Raw genomic sequence first — 27293 nt, 5'->3', positions numbered from 1 at the left:
ATTTTTAGTAATACAAAATATTTAGGCCGTTACATAATAATGTTACCGAGCCTACTCCAAGTTTAGATCGATTTCTCAGAACAACACTAGAATGGAAATAAACGTAAGATCCAAGTTCAAGAGAACTTGTACAATTCTGAACAACTAACTCCGAACCTTTGACCACAAGTGTTATTAACTACCCATTGTTCCTCTGAACCAATAGTTGTGTTTCTCTTGGGATAAGATTGATTTACTGACGAAATTTACAGAGAAAACCAATACTTCCTCATCAAACTAGATATTTTATACTACAGCTGTTGTGGCATGAAGGTTAGGTAATTCAAAGTTTAATATGGCTTATTTCCTTTTTGGGCAAAATAGTCTGGGAAAGGGATTAACATTATCCTCTCATAAATTGTTTACGCACACAGCTATTTTTACCTATTGGTAAATGACTTATCAGAACAACAACACGTTTTCATACTGCCTTGACAATTAATATCGTTAAATAGTTGCTGACTTTTGAAAAGACTTAACTAAATAGCCATAACTAGTAAAATAATTAGTTAAATATAATTTTTTTACTATTAACATTGTACTTAAATAGTTTTAAATTTTAATTAGTTTAACTAAATTAATCCTTATTTTTTCATATTTTTACCTGGGTAATTTTCAACTCATCTAATGTAGTTAAAAGAAAGAAATATCGTGATGTTATACATGTAAATATTAATCATGTCCTACTTTTACATTAATATGAGAAAATATGATACAATACGAATTTATTTAAATCCAACAATGTTAATAAATTCAAAATAATGAGAAAGTTGCTTATCCTGTATCAAAGGACTAATGTTTTAATCATAGTAGTGCTGGTTTTATTTATCCATAGACTAGATTAGTTCTAAGCTTGACGGGTTTTACAAAACCTCTGTTAAAATGGCAGTATTATTATTTTTTTTTTTTTAGTAAAAGGCTACAATTATTTTAAATACTTAACTTTTTACATTAATATCTAAGACCTTAAGCATAATACAAACGTACGACGATTCAGCGTTCTTCGAGAATTTCCTCTATTATTATGTAAAATAATAAAAACCAGTTTCGTTTGTACAAGGCTGTTAGTTTCCATTAGGCTTGTTAGTTTAATTGGTCAATATTGTAACTAAACTTTCCTACAACATCTTGGGGACACTCGGTGTGTAAGTTTTGTGTGCTCTAAAGTAAACTTTTAACAAGCCGTGGCAAATTTATTTTAATTAATAATTTTTGCGTTATCATTCAGTCTAAATATTACAGCTATATGATGAAGATACCAACAATCGCATTGGTGGGGTATAATAGGCTTATTGGCGGTACAGCCTAGCGATGGTGGGGCACCAGTGGTAGGTCGACCTGAAATCGACACATCGGATAAGCGATTTTAGCAGCAAACGTGCACAACATCGTAAATATCAACCGAGATCGCAGCAATATCCGTGACCACCTACTGCAGTTTTGATTTTTAATTGACACAAATACCATCAAAACACAGAATTTTGGCTATTAGTGACAATTAATTGTTAAAAACTTATGAGTTGTCAGCCCTTTTAAAACAAATGCGTTCTCTTTCCCTGGTTATCAAAATTCAAGTAAAGTAATCTACGGTTTCTAGGCCAGGATGGTACCCAGTTTTTTTTTTATTTAAATTACAGTTATAAACTATCGGACTTGCGATTAACTAAATCAATTTGTTTTTTCTCACAAATATTTAATATTACTTGGTTTTGGATTTTCTAACAAAACATGTTCGGAAATAATAGACATTGTGTCACAGACACAATGACAGACAGATAGACATAAATTGAGGTAAGACTCGTTTCGGCTTTCTTAAGCTATACAACTTTAAAAAGCGAAAAACTGCATGATTCACATAATGTACGGAGAAAACTTATTTCATTTTACTTGGCTAATGAATGTATATGTTGGCCTAATAAATGACTTATTGACTTATTATTATTAATTCATGTATATATTAGTGAGATAAAGGTTCTAAAAAGATAAACAAAGTGTAAAGCCTGGTCTTTAAGAGAATTATTGCTTTTAACAAAGTAAATAAATCCCTTTAAATCGTCTTTGTCTTGGCAAGTTCTGAAACTTGAAGCAGTTCCAAAGACAGTTTTATAATGTACAAGACCATATTTCTTAAGTAAGAACTAAGACATGGAAGTTTTGAATGGATTAATGGATTCACTTTAAAATTACAGTTAAATAATACAATTTTTCAGTGTTACCCTTTAAATCTGTATGGGATATTTTTTAAATAATAATGAAACTATTTTATGCTAGTAGCTGATTTATAAATTACAAAAATTCATAAATGACTAGTACAAAATATTTATGAATTATTTATATACGGAACGTGCAAATGCCTAAGCATGTTTGGCTTTATACTACATATATTAACTACAAATGCCCGGTGTTTCTTATATCCAATGGTACTTGTGTTTTTGTAAAGTCTCTATCATAATAAATTGTAGCTGCAACAGAACCAAAAAGACAAGTTGTTGCTTGCCTACTTCTGCAGGTAATTCTTAAGTTTATAATATAAGTATTTTGCTATAATTATAAACATACATTACTAAACATCTGTTTTTATAACCATAAGTAACTGTTTATGTTCATTTCAATTAATATTAGCTGTAACTTAACCATATTTCGTTAAATAGACCAGTCAAAAAAAGGTTTAACCTCAGAAAACTCCGACAGTTTTGAATCTTTGCACATTTATTTCTAGGTACCTATGGAAGAGTCCCTATGAGGCGAGCTTTAGTCGCAATTAGCGAAAAAGGGTTACTTTTTTTTTCTAGAATCTCTAGAACTGTTGGTTGGAGTTAAAAGTGGTATATACGAAATGAAAGATCTTAAAATGTCAACAACAATAACAACAATTGTTGACAACAACAATGACATCAAAAATGCAACAAAAATGACAACAAAAGTGACATCTACACCTTTATTTTATTCTTATGGTTACCGAGTTATAAATATGGCGTTTTTTCTCAAACTGTCGGGGTGCAAACAATGGTGCAAACTAAAGTACAGACAGTTTGAGAAAATAAAACCCATATTTTAGCACCCTATAACTTGGTAACCATTAGGAATAAAATAAAAGTGTAAATATCTTTTTTGTTTGAAATTTAATAATCTTTCATTTAGTATTGATAACTTTTAGCTCCAAAAAGGGTTCTCGAGATTTTAGTCAAAAACAAAATATTGGGCCCTGTTGATGATAATATAATGAACAAAATTAAAGTCAATTGTTTTAGCTAATTGCAACTAGAGCTCGCCTCATATATTAATGGCGATTTTTGGTACAATCTTCCCAGTTACCTAGACATATGTCTGCATATGTGTGCAAAGTTCAGACTTTTGGATTATTTCGGAGGTTGGGTCATTAATTTATATATTTTGACTGGTCTAAAATTACTTATAGAATGTATGTACTTTAGACATCGATGGACATAACCAATAGACTTAAAAGTACAAAACAAATGCAGCCATAAACTTAAGAAATAGTGTGAATTAATTTATACATGTAATTAAAATATATCAAAAATCATTCTCAGTTTACTCTCTAGAAGAAGTTTGTTTTTAATTTGAAATCTCGATACGAAACTGTCCTCAAACATTTGAATAAGCTTGAACATTTTTTATAAGCTTAATGGTTTTAATATAGATCAAACAGTTTCTGTGGCATTTGTCATATGAACTGTGTGATTAGTAGTAAGTTACTAATCACAAAAAATAAAATAAAATAAAATAAAAAGTGCACTACGGAATTGAAAGACACCGTAGTTTTAAAACCTGTAATATAGAGGAGGTTTTAATAGATGTCATGTTGGTATTTTCTTCTACTGCATGTGTTAACGTTAACTATGTTTCTTCAATCCAAACGCCAATTTTATAAGCATTTGTTACACTTATATAATATTTTTTAAGATTCTTTTAGGTGTTTTCCACAACTAATACCTGTATTCCTTCCAAAAGTGCAGCCCAAAATTTAATCTTCTCTGTATACTATAGTGATACACCTAGTAATCCAGAATATTAATGATGTTATAGTAGTTTACGCAACGATTGCGTTAAGTGAGTCTTTACGACACGAGTAGAAAATTTAAGGCACGAGCCTTGGCGAGTGCCTTAAAAACTTCTACGAGTGTCGTAAAGACTATTAACGCGAGTTGCGTACACTACTTTACCTACGACCGTTTTTAATTACTATCAATCTGGATTTAATTACTAACCATCACTAATGATAACTTTTTAGAGAGGTTATGTTTTCGTGTATTGTCATTGCCACTGAAAGTGATGCAACGACTTGTTGTATAATCAGCTGATTTCCTGTAATTACGTGTTTGTTAAACTTCGTTAAATATTACATTGCTAGCAGCATTCTTACCATAAATAATATTGTATCAGGTACAATTCGGCAAATATTTCATTTATTTTTGGACTTCCACCAACTTAATTAAGAATACGCGAGTGTCAACATGAACAAGTCGGATCAACAATTAAATTGGTCAACTGATCAGCTGATCAGCTGATTAGTTGACGTTCGAAGCATTACAATTTTAATTCTTTTCTCTCAATACTTGAACCTCATTGGTCCGTTACCTGTGTGGATATGAGAAAACTATGCGGATATGAAATGAAACTATGCGGATATGAAAGTAAACAGCTGTAAAGTGAAACTTTTCAATTCTAAGAACTGGACTGAAACGGCTACTTTAAAAAAAACGGTCGTAGGTAAAATGATTTTTCGTAACCATGCTTAAGAAATTACAATAACATAATATTATGTATGTATTTCTCCATATTACAAAATTAGCAGTTGGTGGAATTTGGACTGAATATAATAAAACCAGCTTAAATCAAACCTACTTATTGCCAGATTAACTAAACACCATATTATGAGTGATTTCAAATACGCACATTTGAAGCATAAATTAACTACTAACTCTATGTGTTATGTGCTAAATAGAGAACTAAAATCGTAGGTGTAGCTTTAAGTTAGGTAGATAATTAAGGATTTAGATGATGAAAATAAGCTGTTAGTCAAGCAATGTATGCACGTTTCTTTGATTCTGTTAGTCAAGCAATGTTTCTTTGATGCTAAACATCATTAATTAAAATTAAAGTACTGAATATCGTAGTCACACAGTGGCCTTTAGAAAGATATTGCAACAAGTAGACTGAAGCCAGTTTTACGTTTGACTCGCTCTTTGACAAGTTGGCAGCAGTGGCGATTTATTACTTCTAATTGCCAATTAACTATGGATCACCTTTTGAACCGGGCTTTAAATTTTGATCCAATCAGATTTGGTATTTACCCTTTGATAACAATATTGTTTAAAGCTTGGATGTTCGATTAATTGAAAACACTCAAGTTGATCAGTTTGTACACATCTTCAAAGGGCACTTTACAAAAAAACTCGTTATACTTTTTTGGATCTTAAGTAAAAAGTTATTAATCTGACTGGTCATTAATATTCCTAATTATTATAACAATGTAACTGATTTTTTTATCGGGATTAGCAATTAAATTAGGTAGAATTCGGTAGAGTAATTCGTATATGAAAATATTCTATTGGATGTTTGATTACGGGCCAACTTAAAATTATCAACATTTATAAGCGGTTTTTATTTTTTTATCAGTTTTATGCTACACAGGCAGCATAGTCCCTTATGAGATAAAATACAGTTATAATTAAGACTCTGACCTAGAAGAATGTTCAAGGCCCAAATAGATTTTTAATTATAAATTCATTGTAATGAATATTTTTCTTACGATAACAATAATTCTTTGATAAAAATGTTAACAATAGGAACGCTGGCTAAAGGCCATCATGTGAAAGTTTATCATTCGGAATGGGAGGGACATTCCAAAGATCAATTGTAGACATAAGTCAGTAAACGTGAACAAAATGCTATTTTCGGTCTCTGGTGAGTCTTTAAAGTCCTTTATCTACTTCGTGAAGGATATAAAACTTAGTAAAATGGCTTGTGAATGCTCCAAACTCTAAGGTGATGGTTAAGTTATGTATAGTGTCCCAAATATTTATATTGTTATATTACCCAAGAAACTAAAACAAAATCAAACAGAACAACAATTATATATTGAAAACTATTAGAAACTGTATTTAAACAAAACATAAGCTATCTAATATGTCCACACGCTGTAGTTGTGGGCACATTTTATTGCCGTTTACTTACTTTTATTTTTTAATTGTGTTGTACGTTTTTTGAGTGATATCTAACACAAATTAGCATAAAGGCATTTATTGAAATGTAACAAGCTTACACGGATTGTCAAAAGCTATCCTACGTAATATTGTCATTATCCGTACCAATGAAACAACATGTTTAGGTATAGTGTTGAAACCTAAATATATATTGATACCAGTCGTTGGCATTGGGAAATCGATCAGGCTACAAAGTAAATGCAAATGCTCGGTTTCCAAACTTCCTTCTGTCAGCTTCCTCCTCATCAATAACCTATTTCCACACGAGTACGCGGTCCTTACTTTGGCTTGGCGTGCGCTTTCCTTTCAAAAGGCTTGAAAGCAATTATACTCGCTTGAAAACGGGCACGTAAATAGAAAGCAAATTGGATTTAAAAAATGTTAAAGAGTTTCGTTGATCAATTGATATTTTTTTAGTACCATGTAATACCAAATGCTTTGTCTTTGTCATTGCTCCCCTGCATAAATAGCAACTTGAAAGTGTATGGTGAAAACTTAATTATATTTATCTTTAATATTAACCTACAAGCTACGTACTTTACTACTTCTCTTCTAAAAGTGGAAGCGAAGTTCAATAGACAAAGGAGAAAGTTTACAAAAATTTTATTTTTATTTTGTTAAAACGAACAGATCCAAATCGACACGACAGCTAAGGTAACAATCAAAATTGAAGAATAACCAAGTGTCAATCAGTTGTTTTGATATTCGTCATCAACTTTTAAGACAAGTAAGATAGAACAAAAAGTCCAACACATTACTAACTTAACATTACGGCAAATATCTGCATTATTCTGATTATGTTTTTCTTATTTCACCAATTTTACAATAAAAAAATTAACTTGATACACAAATGTATATGCCTACAAAAGGAGACAACAGTTGCAGTTGAAGCCTAAATAGTAAAATTTTTCCACTAACATGAAGACTACGAGAATTAGAGTTGCTATAATACACATTTTGGTATCCAAACCCTTGATCTAAAAGTAGGTTTAATTTTTCAAAGTTCAGAAAGTTTATTCGCTCGTTTTCCGCATCATCAACACCACTTTTCTGTAAGAACTTTTTAGAATTCAAATAGTTTTATCTCGTATTCCAACAAACTTTGAAACCAGCTTTTGCATTCTTGTTCCGTTTTGGAAAAATTGTCTACGTTGCTCAACTCTTAGCCCTATTATATGGAAAATATAATTTTTATATTTAATATAGTAATAAGAAGAATCGTGGAAAAGTGTGCGCATTAAGTTGTACTGGCTGATACAAATAAAACAATTACTAACAATCGTTATACACTAAACAACAGTGTTCTCCTGTTTCCACTGTATCTTAGCTATACAGGTCCCTCAAGTTTACATAGGTAAGTAAATTAAAATAAACCGTTGTAGTTGTCATAATAAAAGACTCACACTCAAACCAATAGCATTACAGCTTGTACTTATCCTTTCACGAAATGGCTGTTTGAATCGTATGTGTGATTTACAAAAACTAACATAAAACATCTGTAATTTTTATAACGGTATAAGTTTTTTACTTGAAAAATAGTATTGCAACTTTTCATGCAGAAATCATTCATATTATTTTATTTTCCGTTTATAAATTTCACAGGGGAAAGCAAGCATAACAACTGTCAGTTATAATTAGTTGACACAGCTCTTTAAAGTTGGCAAAATCAAGGGCAACTTTCTTATCCTTGCTGCTCTTCCCGTCAACAACAATTTATTTTTAACCGTTCAATAAATAATTCGTCTAAATAAAAGAAAGGTTTGAGATTCAGTATTACAATGGCCTCAAAAGTGTAGTTTATTAGTTAGAGTTGTTTTGTATCCAACAAACCGTTGAGCCTAGTGTGTTTTGTTTTTAGCGTTATTTAAGTTTATTTTACCACACCTGAGTAAATTAGTGGTTTTATATTCGTGAATAAGGAAATATCGTCGGTTCAAGCTTAAGACGAACCAGAAGCGATTAGATTTTTCAATCCAGAGCCAGCTGTTAACATACTTGCAGTAGGCCTAAATATGCGTTTTACATGATGTTGTACTAAAGAACTGTACTAACCTTGAATGTGTTTTCACACTGCAGCTCCGCCAGGCCTGGTGATCCGTAGATTTTCAGTTCTTGTATGGATCCCTGCAACGCCATCATTTTTATTAATATAAAAATAATCTAAAATAACCCGTTAATATTTACGCCAAAAATGAATTTTTAGAGGTTTAATTGTGTGCATTAGTATTATGGGTTTAATTATTTTCAAATTATTTAAGTATTCCAAACTTAAAGAAGATAAACAATTTTTATAATTTTCAAACTTGTTTCGTTGGTAAAGAGTCTACAGCTGGTATTGTGACCTAATGACATCTGGGATTAAATTCAATCTCGATTGAAACCGAATCAGTAATCCTTAAATTTCAGGTCAGTACTGTAAAAAGTCTGCTACCAGACCACTCTCAATTATTGATTTTGTATTGAATTTGAGTTTTTATAGACCTTACACACGACGTGATCTTTGTATAAAAAACAATGAAAATCTTAGCTAGAGATGCACGGATTCAAGTTGAAAGAGCTATGAAATGGAAATACGACTATTTAAATTAAACTAGTGTACTGGTTGCTCGAATTCGAGCAATTGCCAAGTATTACAGACGTTATGTTAAAACGAATAACAGACATAATTTCTGATGACTTTAAAATATTCGACTCAAAGATTATGAAAATACTCAAGATGTACATAACAGATCGATACAATCAAAATTGTTTGCAAATATCTTATCATATTTCAAAAGCTGATCTTGTTTTTTAGTGTTATAAGACAGTAACAAACTTATTGACGGTTTACATTTAACATATGTTCTTCTTCTCACTTTTAATTTCTGACAACAGCTGGAGTTTCATAACAATTCTTTCCCCATGTTAATCTTATGGAGAAATACGAAACTTTAAAGGGCCCCAGGGCCTCAATCTATAATTATTTCCCTAAAAAGAAAGTTTCCTGCACAACTTCACGTTACGCTCTTTCCAATGACACAAAAAACATGTCAATCGGTTCAGTAGTTTCGGAGGAGTAATTGTCACAAAAAAACTGCTTGCGTATTAAATAAGTATAGATAAGCATTGTCGAGACGGCAGATGCTTCCAAGAAATCTCAAAACCACTCAGGTTACAAAGATATTAAAAAAAAAAAAAATCTTCTTTACTCACTAATATGTATGGGAATCGCTATTTTAATAAATGAGAGGCTACACAGGCGATGAAAGAAAGATATAATATTATATTACTATTTTTAGGGTGTTAATATACACATAGTTTTTTTTATTTAGAATAAATTTCAAAAATTTTATGATCGATCAATGTGTTGAATAACTTTATAATTGGTGTCAAAACCAACCCTAATTTTTAAATACAGTAGATGCATTACATTAAGAAAGGGGTCTAGATATAAAGACAAATGAAAGTATAATGGCTGCTACTAGATTAAGCAATTAATTAATTAACAATTAAATAAATTGTTAATTGGCAAAATTTAAACCCGGGACCTTGTAAACTTTATTCCCGCACCCTTCCCCTATACCAGGTAGGTTCCTCGTTATTTTTTAGTGTATTTTATGCAAAATGTACCTTAGTAAATTTATTAATCAACAGTCATCATCATTGACCCAGATTGAATACGCTTTAATGTATTTTGTATGCACTAAGAGCCATGACTCTCTAAGGAGGCAACGATCACTAATGTTGTTATTGAGCACTTAAGTGAACCAAGCTCTAAACAACCTTTACTATAATTCCACAAATGACCTACAAAAAAAAGTAGGATGGGGCAGAAAAGCTTGTTGTCATTTTATATTCCATTTCATAACCTTCAGTAGTATTGTAGCATAATACCTTTATTTTTTTACCGTCAGTCTTTTCATACTTCTATTCTAATTTGAGGACAATTACAAAAAGGCCTTAATGTTTAGGACGATTTACTCGTAAAGACTGTCTTTTTGGTGGAGAGTTTGTGATTAAAAACTCAATTAAGAGTTTACCAGCTCGAATTATACCCTTTACCAAAAACTCACGAACATACAATGAGTTCATTTACTTTATACATTACAAATAAGTACTAATCGAAACTTTAGATCTTCATATAAATTTTTGACATAATCCTTTTTCAACATCATGTCATCTTTTAATTAGTTTTTTTCATTAATTATAATCTTGTCAGAAATTATTTAAGAATTAATTATTTTTAAACAAATGGCAACAAAGCAGAAATCTTTCTCTAAGTATATTTATTTAGTTGGTTGAACTAATCTGCAGAAAAACTATTCTATGTAGTATTTAAAAGTGTCAATTAATTAAGAGCGATCCTAAAAAATATTTTTCGATTGAATTGCTGTTAACCATTCCATTTCATTTATATAAACAGAAAGCCTATCTCTTAACTTATTAAATAGACGTATTTTTTAAAGTGACCGATGGATTTGTTGATACTGTTGAGGCGTTGGTTAAAATCTATTTTTGTTTAAATGGTATTGTAAAATAAAGGTTGAACAATATATATTTTACTAAAGCAGTATTTCACGTTGCATTAAAAGTTCGTGACTTTATGCTTTACTTCAAAAATTAATTAGTTTACTCTTTAAGGCTTTCTTTTCTCGGGAAATCTTGTCATTAAGACTCCATTAACAGCTTACGAAGGTCTTGGAAAGGTTAATTCTTTCGTAAGTACCAACTGAATTTAACAGTCCAGAAATCTCACTTAATCACTGCTGATGAGGGTGTAAACCTAATTGTTTACCAAGTAATGCAGTGTTTTACTATGAAAACAATGTTGGGTCATAAGGGCACCTGTTCCATCTTTATAATTGGATGCAGCTTTTCGACAACTAAATTATATTTCATATTGATCTTTACCCAAATGTCAACCTTTAACGCTACACATTTTCATTTATTTTAATTTGAATACGTGTTATAAAATAAATAAAAATAATTTAACGATTTATTTATAAGATTTATTATCGTCATCGAAACAAATGCAATTAGAAATCATTAACTATTCATTAAAATTTATTTAACACTATACCCATATAAAAAAATATTATTAACCAAGTAAAGCTTTGCCGTGGAGAAAATTCAAACTCAGGCCTTACATGAAAGTAAAACAGGAAAAACCCAAGAATGTCAGCGAGAAACAGTTGCGACATTTTGATTGATTCCAGCATCTAGAGACACTGAGATGGATACGATGTCTTAATTCCATAACACACTACACTTTCTTGTTGACAAGAGCAGTTTTTCCTTCTCAACACAATGATAAATGTTCACAATTTACTTTACTCAAGTACATTCCCTGGGAAACATCCGTTTGAATAATGATGTGGTAGAGAAGAGATTAACTCATGTGTAATTCGTATGAAGAAATACCATGTTCATCTATTTATCATTTATTTTTTAAGAACAAGAGATTTATCGATGCAAACAGTTTTATTAATATTTTAAACTCACGAACCTTTTCTGACAAAACACTTAAAAGCGTCATTGTTACTGTTCTCTCAATAATGTCTTCAATAATACAAGCGTAACTAAATTGGAGAATTGGTGATCGATTGTTTTCTTTTTCAAAATCATATTATTTGCATGTATCCCCAACTTTTCTCAATTAATTTCTACTCCTTTTTTTTAGTTTAAATAGGGCTAGCATACAAGTTTGTTCTTTTTCCTGTATTTACACAATGCTATCGTTTGTTGACGTCGTTGCAAAGCCACAAAGTCTAACAAATTGTTATTAATTTTCCACATGGTTGGTAACATTATCTTATACATTCCATATGACGTAAAGAAAGGAGTTTTACGAAACCTCAACGCTAAAATACTAAATGAAAAGAAAATAATGCCCATTAATCGTGACTTTCTTTTGTTAAGTAACAGACAAAATCTGCCTTGTCCCTAAACCCTTTTAGTTAAGATCGGTTATCTCCTTAAAGGATTAAACCAGAAACTAATGGAGATGTTTATACCACTTATAAGAAGGGTAAGTGGTTTTGCTGAAAATTGATGCTTTAAAAATGAGAGTGTGAGTTAATTCCTTAAGGGTTATAAAATATATCAAGCTTTTTCGAAAGGATAGTTCAGGATATCTTAAAACATAAAATGAATATCAATACAATTTTGATGATAAATAATTTGTGACATATTTAATAATATAATTCAGAATGCAATTTCACACCGAATTTATGGTAGGCTATTAATTCCATTGTAGACATATTGCTTTAAGATAGAAATACGTTTTGTCCCTGTAATTATGACATATATTTCTGTTATTACGTATTCAAAACTTGATTAGCAACAACAAACAACACCTACGTAACAACTATGACACTATTACACACTTTTTATAAGAGTAATAGTTTATATCCTTTAAAATCTACAGATGTATTTCATAACTTTTACTCCTAAGATTTGTGATTTCTCAAGTTTAAAATGCATTTGCCGTCAGGCCTGTGTTTCTACAATTAAATTTTAATCGATTATAAGCAATTATACACCCTTTAACTTTTAGCATTATTTTTAAATTGTAGTTTACAAAACAAAACGAATATAGCTTTGTTTGGTTTACGCAAGGATCGTGTAAAGATTGTGTTAACGACACGAGTAGAAAAAATAAGGTACGAGCCTTGGCGAGTGCCTTAAAAACTTCAACGAGTGTCGTTAATACTATTTACGCCCAGACTTTACCTACGACAGTTTTTTTATTACTAATAATCACTACTCATTACTTCTAACAAAGGTTATGTTTTCGTTTATAATCTCACATTGCCACTGATAGTGATGCATCGAATCATTAGACGAGTCGATTTAGCCCAAAAAAGCCTCTAAGATAGAACAAATTCCAACAAATGGTTTTTCGACGGTTTTTGGTAGTAATAGGTGTAGAAAGTACCAGGAAAAAAGTCTACCAAAATCGGACAAACCGGAAGTCGGGTTTTTCCAAGATGGCCGCCGTGAGGCCCTCAAATCGACAAGATGACTGCAAATTCGTCGATTCATAGTTCAGGATTGGCCGATTTCCATGAAAATTGGCAAACACATGTAGAACTATATTTCCAACCTTAAATATGAAAACTAGGCAGACAAAGTAACCCAAAGATGAATTTTCAGGGTATTATGTGCTAAAAAATAAGATTTTTTACCTCAAATATATGTTTTTCTAATATTTTGTACAAAGTTTGTTATAATTTCAAATTTATTTTTTCACCATTAGATTCAACACAAAAAACCTGACAATTTGGTATATTGAATCTTTGTTCTGCTTCAATTTGTTACAGAGATATTGAAAGTAATAACTTTAGTATGTTTTCTTTCCGAGATAACTCAATGTTAATCTTATGGAGAATAAGCATAAATATTAATATTATTTTTCATTAAACCTATATAGATAAGACTTTTTGTTCTGCTTCATATTATCTGTTTTAATATTTTTTTTACTAAAAATTCCTTTTTTGGCAGTTACCATTGCATCAAACCTACGTATTCGGTTCATCACTTTTAATCATAAAGAGAATGAGCAAAAATCAATTTTTTTATTAGTCCGAGAAGTATAGAATATTCCCTTAAAAATTGCAAGAAAACGTTTTATGGTTTTATGTTGTAGTGTTGGGTATGCAGAGTAACATAGTAAAAATTGACAAAAATCGGTCTACTGGAAAACCCCTAATCAAGATTTAATATGACGGATTTTCTCAACATTGGAAAAATTAAAAAAAATCCACATGCATTTTCATTGATATTGACTTCAGACCACCACCGATATTTATTGGGTGGTCATTTCTTCATTTCGATAGGGAACGTGTTTTCGGCCGTCATTTTGGATCCCCCTATCCGATATAAATATTATTTTAAATGTAATGACAGTGTCATTTCAATAGGGAACGTGTTTTTGGCCGTCATCTTGGATCGGCCATATTGGATATAAATATTTTTTTTAATGTAATGGCAATGTTGTGAAACATTATTTTAAACTAGATTTTCATGCCCATTCCATTGCCAAAATGAGTTTTTAAATATCTTTTTTTTCGTTTTAAAGATATATTCAAACGAAAATTCTCCTGCATACATTTCTTAAGGACGTTTCGTATTTTGAACATTTTTTAAGATTATTTTATCTTATATCTCCAGTACATATTAACGCTTGCAGTTCGTTCTAGCCTTAAACATTTAGTAATTTGAGGGCTTCCATTTGAGCTATTGATCATTAAAATCTGACGAGTTAGAGACTAGTTACCAACCCCAACAAAATATTAAATTTCACTTTTTAGAAATACATTTTTATTAAAATATTTATATCTCGGGTTCTTAATACGCCACCAAGTTCTATCTGGTTTCATATTACTCAGTAAATGTTTGGGTTAATTTTTTTAATCACTAAATAAAATGTGACAAATTTAATATGGGTCTGTCTTATTTAACAATAATTTTTTTTCGAGATTTGTCTTTAGTTTAAGACGTTTACCCCCAAATCGAAAAATAACTCCCAATACCCTTTATAATCTTAAAAGATTCATCAAAGTATTGACTTTTAACTGTAGTTATGGATTATTTATTGGTAGTTATTAGAATTGGAGATATATGTACTTAACTAAAGACAAATTTCAAATGCAAATAATTTAATATTAAATTAAGGTGCATGACTCATTTTTTATTAATTAGTCAGATATTATTTAGTGACTAATAAAATAAAATATCTAATTCTCTACTGAGTAATTTGAGACCAGTAAGAACTTGGTGACGTATTAAGAACCCGAGATATAAATCATTTAATAAAAACTTATTTATAAAAAGTTAAAATTAATATTTTTTGGGGATTGGTATCTCGTCTCTAACTCGTCCAATTTTAATGATCAATAGCTCAAATGAAAGCCCTTACATCATTAATTATTTAAGAACGAACTACTAACTGAAGATAAGGAAAATAATCGTAATAAAATTTCAAAGTACAAAACGTTAAAAACAAAAAAATTATTTAAAAACGGATTTCGGCAATGGAATGTGCGTGAAAATCTAGTATATATAGTAATAATGTGTCACAACACTGTCGTTACAACGACAAAAAATTATATCCAATAAGGTGGATCCAAAATGGCGGCCAAAATACGTTTCCCATCGAAATGAAGTACTGACCACCCAATAAATATCGATGTTGGTCCCAAGTCAATATTTAAAAAATTGTGCATAGAAAATGCTTATGGTATATTTTTTTTCAAAATTTGTCCAATGTTGGGAAAATCCGACTCTACATACCCAACACTACAACATAAAACCATAAATCGTTTTCTTGAAATTTTTTAGGGAATATTCTATTCTTATCGGACTAATAAAAAATTGATTTTTGCTTATTCTTTTTATGATTAAAACTGAGGATCCGAATACGTAGGTTTGCTGCAATGGCAACTGCCAAAAAAGGAATTTTTAGTAAAAAAAATATTAAAACAGATAATATGAAGCAGAACAAAAAGTCTTATCTATATAGGTTTAATGAAAAATAATATTAATATTTATGCTTACAAAGATTAACATTGAGCTATCTTGGCAAGAAAACATACTAAAGTTATTACTTTCAATATCTCTGTAACAAATTGAAGCAGAACAAAGATTCAATATACTAAATTGTTAGGTTTTTTGTGTTGAATCTAATGGTGAAAAAATAAATTTGAAATTATAACAAACTTTGTACAAAATATTAGAAAAACATATATTTGAGGTAAAAAATCTTATTTTTTAGCACATAATACCCTGAAAATTCATCTTTGGGTTACTTTGTCTGCCTAGTTTTCATATTTAAGGTTGGAAATATAGTTCTACATGTGTTTGCCAATTTTCGTGGAAATCGGCCAATCCTGAACTATAAATCGACGAATTTGCAGTCATCTTGTCGATTTGAGGGCCTCACGGCGGCCATCTTGGAAAAACCCGACTTCCGGTTGTCCGATTTTGGTAGACTTTTTTCCTGGTACTTTCTACACCTATTACTACCAAAACCGTCGAAAAACCATTTGTTGGAATTTGTTCTATCTCAGGTGCCTATATTTACTCGACTACATTGTAAGAAACACTAATGCACAACTCATCAACAATTAAATTGGTCTAAACAGCTGATTAATTGACGTTCGAAGTATTACAGTTTTACTTCTCTCTCAATCCTTGAACCTCATTGATCCGCTACCCGGGTTGTTAAGTAAAACAACGATGATGTTAATTAAGTAAACAATGCTGTTGCGTGAATATTTTTAAATCTATGAACTGAACTGAAACGGCCACTTAAAAAAACGGCAGTTAGGTAATAGTAGTTTACGCAACGATTGCGTTAAGTGAGTCTTTACGACACAAGTAGAAAATTTAATGCACGAGCCTTGGCGAGTGCCTTAAAAACTTCTACGAGTGTCGTAAAGACTATTAACGCGAGTTGCGTACACTACTTTACTTACGACCGTTTTTTAATTACTATCAATCTGGATTTAATTACTAACAATCGCTAATGATAACTTTTTAGAGAGGTTATGTTTTCGTGTATTGTCATTGCCACTGAAAGTGATGCAACGACTTGATGTATAATCAGCTGATTTCCTGTAATTACGTGTTTGTTAAACTTCGTTAAATATTACATTGCTAGCAGCATTCTTACCATAAATAATATTGTATCAGGTACAATTCGGCAAATATTTCATTTATTTTTGGACTTCCACCAACTTAATTAAGAATACGCGAGTATCAACATGAACAAGTCGGATCAACAATTAAATTGGTCAACTGATCAGCTGATCAGCTGATTAGTTGACGTTCGAAGCATTACAATTTTAATTCTTTTCTCTCAATACTTGAACCTCATTGGTCCGTTACCTGTGTGGATATGAGAAAACTATGCGGATATGAAATGAAACTATGCGGATATGAAAGTAAACAGCTGTAAAGTGAAACTTTTCAATTCTAAGAACTGGACTGAAATGGCTACTTTAAAAAACGGTCGTAGGTAAAAATAATAAACTAATGTACTGTGGTATATTTTAAAAACCTAATCAACATAATGATTGTCTTAAGTGATTTTTATAATAATGTCTTCAATAATACAAGCTGTATTTTGATTCAGTTATAAAAATGTATTTTTACTTATTAACTTTCCTGTTTATACTACCATTAAGATAACCTTGTGTTAGTTCAACCGCTTAACTAGTTCAGTGACAACGTGCGATAACTAAGTTACAACCACAACTCTAATGGAAACTGTTTGTAGTTGTAATTAGTTACCTAACTATTGAGTTTACAAACACGAATTAGTCCAACAGATACCGATATCCGTTTAGGTACATTTTAAAACTATGGCTATCGAATATGCATTAATTAGGGGTAAAATTAAAATGATTGCATAGGCATAATAATGTTTACTGTAATATAGTATTACAAAAAATGTTTACTCATAAATCATTGTACACATTTTGTTTACTAGATAAAATGAGTGTATGGTCTCACTAATGCAGGCTAGATGAATTTTACGAATACATGGATTTGCACGACATATTTATATCGATTTTCTTCGTCGCCTAAATAAATAAAACTTTTTACAAAAAGTACAAACTTGTCCTTATTGTTGAAGTTAAGAGATTTGATCTATTGAAAGGTTATGTTGTCACTGTCGAAGGTATAAAGGATTTGTGTTACTGTTCAGAATGATACCAGTATTATTGTTTAAGTATTAAATAGAAAAATGCTTTTCATAAAGTATACCGAATTTAAGCCCTGCACATTTTAAAACCAAAGTTCAAAAACAAGCTTTTTATAAAATTTCAACTGAAAATAATAATTTTATTTCAAAGAAACTCTTTAATTGTTTTTTTGTTTATATATATCTATTATTCATGAAAGGCACAAGTGATGACGTTAGAAATGTTTTTGTAAAATCAATAGCATTGGTTAATGAACCTCGATAAAACAACTTTGGAAACTAGGTGATTTTGACCTAATAAAGTCATATAAAGAAGTGAAATTCTATATAAAAGATAAAAGAAATTGAAAACCCATGAAGGAAATTATTGGCTTATTACCAGTCACGAAGGGCGGTTTTAATTTTTAACCCCCGCGAATGTAAAGTAATGAATGTCAACATAATTCTCTTGCTGATTACCTCGTTCCTTAATGAGCTTGTGACTTAACCTCTGGTGTAAATATGGTAAAAAAAAATGTCTTTTAAAAATTATTAAATCTATTACCGATAAATATATTTATGTTTTAATACCAAGTATTTTGTGGTGCAACCAACCAGATTTTAAATAAACAATTTTTTTATCATTACTGAAACTTTTCCTGGTTTTAATTTTAAAGTTTATAAATACTAGTTTGTAAATAGAAAAACAGTGCAATCCATAAAAAATTGTTTGTGACGTAGAGATCTTAACCAGCCGATGCTAAGGGTATTGCATTTTACATTATGACTTCCACCTTCAATCACATCAAGATCACTTGCACCCTTTACAGTATATAAATAAAACGGTTAGTTATTTTCTTTTAAAATAAAGTAGGCTAATAACCACTCTTTGAAAAGCGGATTCTAAGCTAAAACAGTTTGACCTTTTTCCATTCGTATGGATTTTGATCATATAACTGTATCTTTAACATGAAGATTTATTGAAACTTTGTATAAATCACGTATTATCGCATCCTCTTAAACACTGGTAACTTTTCAAATGCATTGGAAGCACTCTGCTTCTACCCACACAGCAGTGCTAAGCTTTCTATGGAAATCTTCACTATATGTAAATAGTTTTAATACAATAATACTCATAATGTGGCCAATCTGGATCATTGATTAACATCCCTCTTTTTTAACAAATTGCAAACAAGGGTTTGCATGTTTTAAAAATTGAGTTTTATAAAGTTGTTTTCTTTGTAACAAACAACAGTTTAATTAAAGTAATTTATCTCAGGTGAGTCATTTAGGATTTTTTAGGTGATCGTGACGTCATATCATAGTGACGTAATGAAGACACAGAGGGACGAGGGACTTAAGTCTTCACTTTGTTGTCACTAGCGACATTTCATTTTTTGTTCACATTTGAAAACAAATTTATCACTAATGAATGAATCCGGAGAGCGGATGATCGTGTTTAAAGATTGAAAGCTGTTAACAATTAGATCATTTGAGCCCAGCCTGAAGTAATGTTTAAAACGGTTTGCGCTAGGACCTAGTCTCCTAGAATGTAATGACGACACGACAAAATTCACGTTTAGCTTATTCGCAGACTTTTTTTGTTGTTACGGTCTTAACCAACTACCACATTCTTAAAGGGTGTTTAGTGTTTAAAGTTATGGGACAGTTAGTTTTTTGTAACGCAAGTAAATATATTACATGCAGGTCTTTACAATAAAGATAAGTTTAAGAACACTTTTAGCTATGATGATATTGTACAAACAATATGCGAACACTAAGTAATGAGAAAAACATCCAAAACATGGTTCGTTTGAACATAGCTTAAGTCATAACTTTTTGTATATTTTGTTATGGTAAAACTATTTTGAGAAACTTGTTAGATACGAGAAGTTTTAATTGGTGCCGTGTTAATGTGTCTAAAATATAGATCTTAAAATTTATCTCTTCGTGGAACGGTCAAAGTAGTATCTAGAGTATTTTTAAATATTTGATTGATGTTTACTTTTCCTCGCCTTTCGGAAACCATCCAAAAATAATTTTAACATACTGTACGTCTTTATTTGTCCTAGGGTAAATTATTTGCAATGTATACATATACTAGTTTAATCAATAAAGGGTTACAGTACCTGCAGACTGCCTTGTGGGTTTTGTTAATCCAGCAGGATTACGTACGTTTCGGAAAATACATTGCTATCATCAAATCAAGAACTTGGAATTTAAAATCTTGAGTCTTCGACACACATGTTCACCTCAGAGTTTAAAATCGAACACATTTTAACATTATTTTAACATTCAACATTATTTTAAACTCCTACGTGAACATGTGTGTCGAGGAATCAAGATTTCAAACTTGCCTCGCTCGACCCTAATAAGGGAGCTGGTCCTGATGCTATTCCTCCGTGCGTTCTTAAATACTGTGCCCCTATTTTGGCTCCTCATCTGGCTATCTGGTTTACATCCCTGCTCTCACTTGGAATCTTCCCATCGGCCCTTAAGCGTGGCTTTGTCGTCCCCATCTTCAAATCTGGTGATCGTTCAAATGTCAGAAACTATCGGCCCATTGTCATTCTCTCTGCTGTTGCCAAGGTGTACGAGAGCATCGTTTTGGACTACCTCTATTTTCATCTCCGTAAATGTATCTCCTCCTCTCAACATGGCTTCCTGCGCTCACGCTCAACAGTAACAAACCTGATGGAGTTTCAAGAATACGTCATGGCCGCTTTTGGCGATGCTCTCCAAGTTGACTGTGTTTACCTTGATCTCTCCAAAGCCTTTGACAAGGTCAATCACAACATCCTTGTAGCAAAGCTTGCCGGATATGGTGTGGGGGGGCCCTGCTTGAGTGGTTAAACAGCTACTTGACCAACAGAACCCTTGTAGTCAAGTACGACGGGTGCCTTTCTACGCCATTCAGTGTCCTATCTGGAGTCCCGCAAGGGTCCCACCTCGGTCCCTTGCTGTTTAACCTGTTCATGAATGACATTGGCAACGTCATCCTCACCAAATTTCTCATGTTCGCCGATGATATTAAGGTATTTGGCTCGGTGTCATTGGCTTCTGACTTTGAGCGCCTCCAACTTTCTCTCACTAACATCGACGCCTGGTGCAAGGAAAACTTCATGGAGCTCAACGTCTTGAAATGTGTCGTCATCTCCTACAAACGTGGTGCAGCCCCAGTTCAATATGACTACGTCCTCAATGGTTCTTCACTGAAGAGAGTGGACAGGGTACGAGATCTCGGAGTGATAATGAACCCTTCGCTCAACCCTCACGAGCACATTGCCCACATTACAACCAAAGCTAGCTCCCTGCTTGGTTTCATATTCAGATCAACAAGGAATTTCATTTCACCCTTCACCTTGATCACGCTCTACAAGTCCCTGGTACGCCCGCTGCTGGAGTATGGGTCTATCATCTGGTCTCCCTTCCAGAAGAACCACGTCAGCCAACTGGAGAGCATACAAACCCGCTTCATACGGATGCTTGGACCGAGACTTGGTTTTACCTACCGCACTACCCCGGTTGACGATGTGGAGAAGTCCTTCGATCTTCTGCCTTTGTCACTCCGACGTCATCATGCTGACATATTCATGCTCTACAAGCTGGTTAACGGGTTTGTCGATTGCCCTAACATCCTGAGTGGTATCGACATTACCACACCCAGAGGCACCCGCTCCAGGACTATATTCAGCAGACGCTTTCTCCCAACCTACTATTCTTACAACAGCGGAATTAGCCGACTACTCAAGGCTGGTAGCACGGCGGCTGCTCAACTGGATTTCTTCGGTGAGAAGCCCCTACGGTTCAAAAAGAAGGTCTCCCTGATCACTTGAGCAACCACACTCCAGCACATCTGCGTATTTGTCTTGTCATCGTTGAAACTTGCTGTTCATATTCTTTGTTGATACTCTTTTTAGTTTATTCTTCTGTTATAATATTTATAGTTATTTATTACGTTGTTATTACTTTTGTTATCACTATTTATTATTACTATTGTTATCACTATTTGTTATTACTTGCTATTACTATTTATTATCACTTTGTTATTACCATTGTCATCACTTTTCTAGTTAGTAATATTGCAAATGCCATCTCAATTGTACACACATATTTTGTAAAAAGGTGCAATCCGTTGGGAAATAAATAAATAAATAAATTTCAATTTTCAAGTTCTGGATCTGATGATGGCAATATATTTGCCGAAACGTACGTAATCCTACTGGATTAACAAAACCCACAAGGCAGTCTGCAGGTACTGTAACCCTTTATTGATTAGCTAACGTGGTTTAGAAAAGCAACTACAATATGATACTAGTTTAATTGCATTTAGTATAGTTTTTAATTGCAAAAGCTAATTGATCAACTTTGGACCTGTATTTTACATGGTTCTTATTAGATCACTTATCATAAGCTACAACCAACAGTATTCACATTATCTTCTCTGATACAAGTACTAGTAAATTGTAAAATGTAAAATATACACTATTGTACTAATCGGTTCAAAATAGTTATATGTATTTATAGACCCTTTATAAGCTATATTACAAATTCTATGAGTAAGATGAAGCATACCTAATCAGCTTATCAAAATATATTCAGTTCTTCGAAGTGCTCAGCTCAACTCTACCATTTCTATCACAAGTGCTACTAAGCCCCATACAAAATGGTATTGCGTTGGAACAGTATTATCTATTCTGAACGTTTGGTAATGTTCCAGTTTACATAAATGTCTTTAATATTTACTGGGATGAAATGGAAAGAAATCACAGATATAAGGTATACATACAGAAAAATTCAAATATTTGTCATAAAATTATTTGATAAAAAACATGATTTCTTATTCAAGGTAAAGAAAAATCGATCGAATAAAAGTTACTTCGAGAATGGCCTTTCGTTTGGTTTTAGTCAATATTCAGTTAAGATGAATATTATGTTCGGTAAGCTTTCATTTGTTTTTATTTACTAATAGCAATGCTCCTATAAGGAAAACCCGTGACTTGTATTGTGAGTGTACATTTAAGTGATCCAACCTTTTTTATCCTACCTCACAAAAGATATAATGTATTGACTTCCATAGATTAAAAATATAAAAGTCAAGCATGTTTTTCCATTTCCTTTTCACAGCCATCAAAAATATCACGGGATATTTTTTTTCAAACGTTAGAATTTTATATTATTGCAATTCATTTTTGTGCCTTTTTGTGAATAGTAATATGGCATAATTATTATTTTAATAGTTTAAAATGTGGCGTAAATTTCTTTTGAAGAATAATTATGTTTTTGAGCTTTGAGGTAATCTGCTGGATAATGGTTTAGGTCATTATTTCTTCTAAAAACTAACACGAATAGGCCTAATTGTATACAACGACTACTATTAACAACTTGTTACCGTTTATTGTTTATTTTTCCTTTATTTATTCCGTATATCTAAGTCTATAATACTCATTACAAAAATACTTATTCTACATTTTACAAATCTAGGCCTACGCCCTTCTAATGCTTAAAATAATAACTGTTTATGTTGTAAGATACTGGTAATATCAATATGTGCATCGTGGTATACGATAATCTACAAATTCATTTCTACTTGAAATAACTAGTGCGTATTATCAGTTAAAATCTAGGGTTAAACGAAATGTTTTACCACAAATATACTATTGCATACCGCAATAAAATTTTATTTAAATAATTTTATAATTTATTTTGATTATTAAATGTGTTTACGGGAAAATTATTAACCTCGTAATCCCAAAAGCTGGAAATAATTTACTCTTAAAGACACCCTTTTTTGCAGGAAATCTGGGGATTAAAATCTCCATTAAGAGCTTACTCAGGTCTTGAAAAGTTAATTCTTTCGTAAGCATTGAATTAAATAGTAAAATAGTTCACTTAATGGTAGTTAAACAAAACGAATGGCAATTTAATGTCATTTTCAACTAACTTGGTGTTATAGCATGACTAACCTATGACTAATAGTCGATGGCATAACGTAACAACTATTTGGAACAAACAGTTGTCATTTCTTGATTTAAATTTGACCACTATGCTTCGCAAAGGGTGGATAAAGCATCTAGGCACATAAATTATTTTTCAGTAAAATTCTAAATTATAATATTTCTTATTTATGTTGTTTACAAAATTAATAGGTACTGGTAATCTTAGGCACAATTATAAAGACAAAATAGGCTTTTAATTATTTTTTAAATTGCCTAGTAACACTCCACTCTACATTTAAAAAGAAATTCTTAATGGATTTTCAAACCAAAAATTATTTATTAGGATCTAATTAAAATCTAAAAAGGAACACGCCATTGTGTTCCAAGCAAACCCTTTCTTGCGAATGCAAATGTACATAACACAATCCTTAAGTCAAAGTTAGTCTTTAAAATTCTGTAAAAGTAAAAGAAAGAATACAAGAACGTCAGTGAGGAGCCTTTGCACATTAGAGACGAAGAGATGAATGTGTCTTTTTAACTCTATAACACACTTTCTTGACGACAACCATAACGTTTTCTTCAAACATGTTTACAAGTTTACAAAATATGTTTTTGGAACACACTATTATAAATGTTCCGAAATATTTATTTTAATAACGATATGCTAAGGAAGAGATTAAATGATGAACTATTTAAGTGTGATACTAACCCATTCATCTATTTAGTTGTACAAAAGCTATAACGGTGCTGTTTGTATCTATGATTGAATACAAAAATCTTTCATCATTAAAAAGTACCTAAGCTAAAAAAAAACTGTTATTCGTTAACATCAGTTTATTATTGTTTACTTTACAAGCTTTGTGTTACAAAAGATTAGGTAGTTTTGAATTAAATTAGTACTCCCTCTCAATATGACGTACTGTTTGCATTTATTTTGTACAGCGTCTGATTCTCTCTGCCATGGTTGTTTATGCTTTAAAACTTTCCCTCACACTAGTAAAAAAATAACTTAAAATCAAAAATATTAATTTATTGAGATTAAAAATGCTTATCACTTAAGCATATCATCTAATAGTGAACAGATATGATCTAAGGAACACAGTTTTCTTTTATTTTACCTTGGATCCTTTGTTAAATTTAAGTGAATTACAAAAAGCCACACGACGAAGAAAATGTAGCTTAAGCAAACTTCAAATAAGACTTAACTTAAACAAACGTTCATTAACTGTGACTTTCTTTTGTTAAATAGCAAAAAGGTTACCTGAGCCTAAGCTCTTTTAGTTAAGACTGATTATCTTCTTAAAGTATTAAACCAGGAGCTAATGGGGATTTTTATACGAGGCAAAGTTAGGATGTCACGTTAAAAGTTGATAAATTAAAAATTAAGAGTGCGGGTTACATCTTAAAGTTTTAATAAATATTTTGATGTTTTGTCATAGTAAAATTTAAAAGTCTTGTAAAACATAAAATAAATATATATATTAATTAAAATAGTATTTGTGTGTTACCGATTTTGAAAATTGAATAGAGTTTGACTCAGAAATTCGCAAAGTGTTTTGGAATGTCCTTGTACAGTTTGGAATTACGTTACGGATTAGACATTTAGTAAAGGATATGTATACTGTAATATCCTCTTTCACATTCAACACGAAATAAGTCTGACATAGCCTTTCTCTGTCAGAGATGGAGTGCATCGAGAGTACATCATGTCACCTTCTGGTAGGAGATGCAATTGTGACAAAAGTTGGAGAGGTAGTTTGTGAGAGACTCAGTGGGGGTTTAGTGTCCGACTGGAGGACCAGGACCACATGGATGAAATCTGTATTTTTTTAGGGGTAAACAGACATGCAACACAGGTCAAACTCTAAATAAGCTGCAAATAATTTAGCATCAAAACATCGACTACAAACGCAACAAATTGGCCCTTCAGAATTTGTTGTGATGATTTTGGTTCGAATTGACGAAGTAGTAAAACGCTTTGTTTACGTCTAGGTAGTATGGTTTCTACAGGATTATCAATTATGAATGATTTTCAGCCTTGTATAAGGAAAGCTAATGTGACCTCTATACGACTATACCAAGTATAGCGTAGGAGGAATATTACAAAGAAGACTAAGCTGCACATTCGTAATACAAATGAAAAGTCAGTCTTGCTGTATATAAACTAGACATATAATACTTCAAATATGATAACATCGACGCAATAAGTTTTACTTACAGGATTAACAGGCCAAATATATTAACCACATAATGAATAAACGTTGGCCTGAAATAGTGTCCAATAAACAAGTCTAGAGACAGACTAGGCGAGCGCCATTAATATGTAGATTCGAGATTGTAAATGGCGATGGGTCTGTACACTAAAAGAAAACCAGAAAAATTTAACGAGAAAAGAGTGTAAATTGGAATCCACAAGGTGCGAGAAGAATAGACCGGGTGAGGAATCTTTAAAAACTTGGAGGAAAGCAGTCGAAAATGAAGCGTGAAACTGGAAAACATTGATGGAGTTTGGTATAAACCAATTAAAGAATATAATATATCATTCATTAAAAATAAAACATGAAAGATTGATCAATTTTTGTACTTAAAATCTTGTTATTACTAACACTTCATGACTGTGTGTAAGTCCTGCCTCCTAACACGATAAGCATAATATAAAACACATGTCACTCTTACAATAATTCTTATGGCACTGTTAATAAGGGTTATTAGTTACCAAATTTTTGAGCTTACAGCAAAATATTTTGGTACAATATTGAAACTAATACTCTTTAGATTATTGTATTGTTGGATTCGAACGTATTTACTGCTAAGTCTGTGGCCAATTTTTGACAGTTTTTATTCCCAAGTAAGGTGGATAGAAAAATTACTTTGTAAGTATCTTTATTTTGTAGACTGTTTGAACATTATTTTTATTAAATTTGAGGGATGCTATCTTTATAAAATATAAGTATTAAAACATGTATAACAATTTGTATCGTTAACTAAATAAATACAATATATTTCATTCAGCAAATATATAGGCCCTATATATACGTTTATAAGTTGTGTAATAATAAAATAATATTATATCCTACAAAAAAAAAAGCCTTTACGAACGGGTTCAAACTAATGTTTTGACTCATTATAAAAATATCCTGCTATTTGGAGCGATCTGTTCAAATTGCGATTTAGTAACTTTGTGGTAGTTTAGCCTCGTAACTAGTTCAATGACAACGTGCGATAACTAAGTTACAACCAAAGCTCTAATGGAACTGTTTGTAGTTGTAATTAGTTACCTAACTATTGAATTTACAAACAGACATGAGTTAGTCTACCCTATATAGATATACGTTTCAAGGAACTGCTTTTCCTTCGGGAATAATTAAGATATATGTTTACATTAGTTAACTAAGCCATATTGAATGAGATAAAAATAAT

General features: G+C 31.5%; 1 protein-coding gene across 5 annotated transcripts in view; it reads right to left on the bottom strand.

The window, feature by feature from the left end:
* The window catches only part of LOC129003884 (collagen alpha-1(XVIII) chain-like), a 427462-nt gene that overhangs the window by 207079 nt on the left and 193090 nt on the right, over nucleotides 1-27293 (bottom strand). For all 5 annotated transcript variants that reach the window (XM_054432216.1, XM_054432217.1, XM_054432220.1 and 2 more), the window contains exon 5: nucleotides 8319-8390. In XM_054432216.1, the coding sequence (XP_054288191.1) occupies nucleotides 8319-8390 (72 nt within the window). The remainder of the gene's footprint in view (nucleotides 1-8318; nucleotides 8391-27293) is intronic.

The sequence above is a fragment of the Macrosteles quadrilineatus genome, unplaced genomic scaffold, assembly GCF_028750875.1.
Source record: "Macrosteles quadrilineatus isolate MER2022 unplaced genomic scaffold, UCM_ALF_1.0 Scaffold_9__3_contigs__length_116548681, whole genome shotgun sequence".
NCBI classification, from domain to species: Eukaryota; Metazoa; Arthropoda; class Insecta; order Hemiptera; family Cicadellidae; genus Macrosteles; species Macrosteles quadrilineatus.
This window is presented reverse-complemented; position numbering and strand designations above follow the sequence as displayed.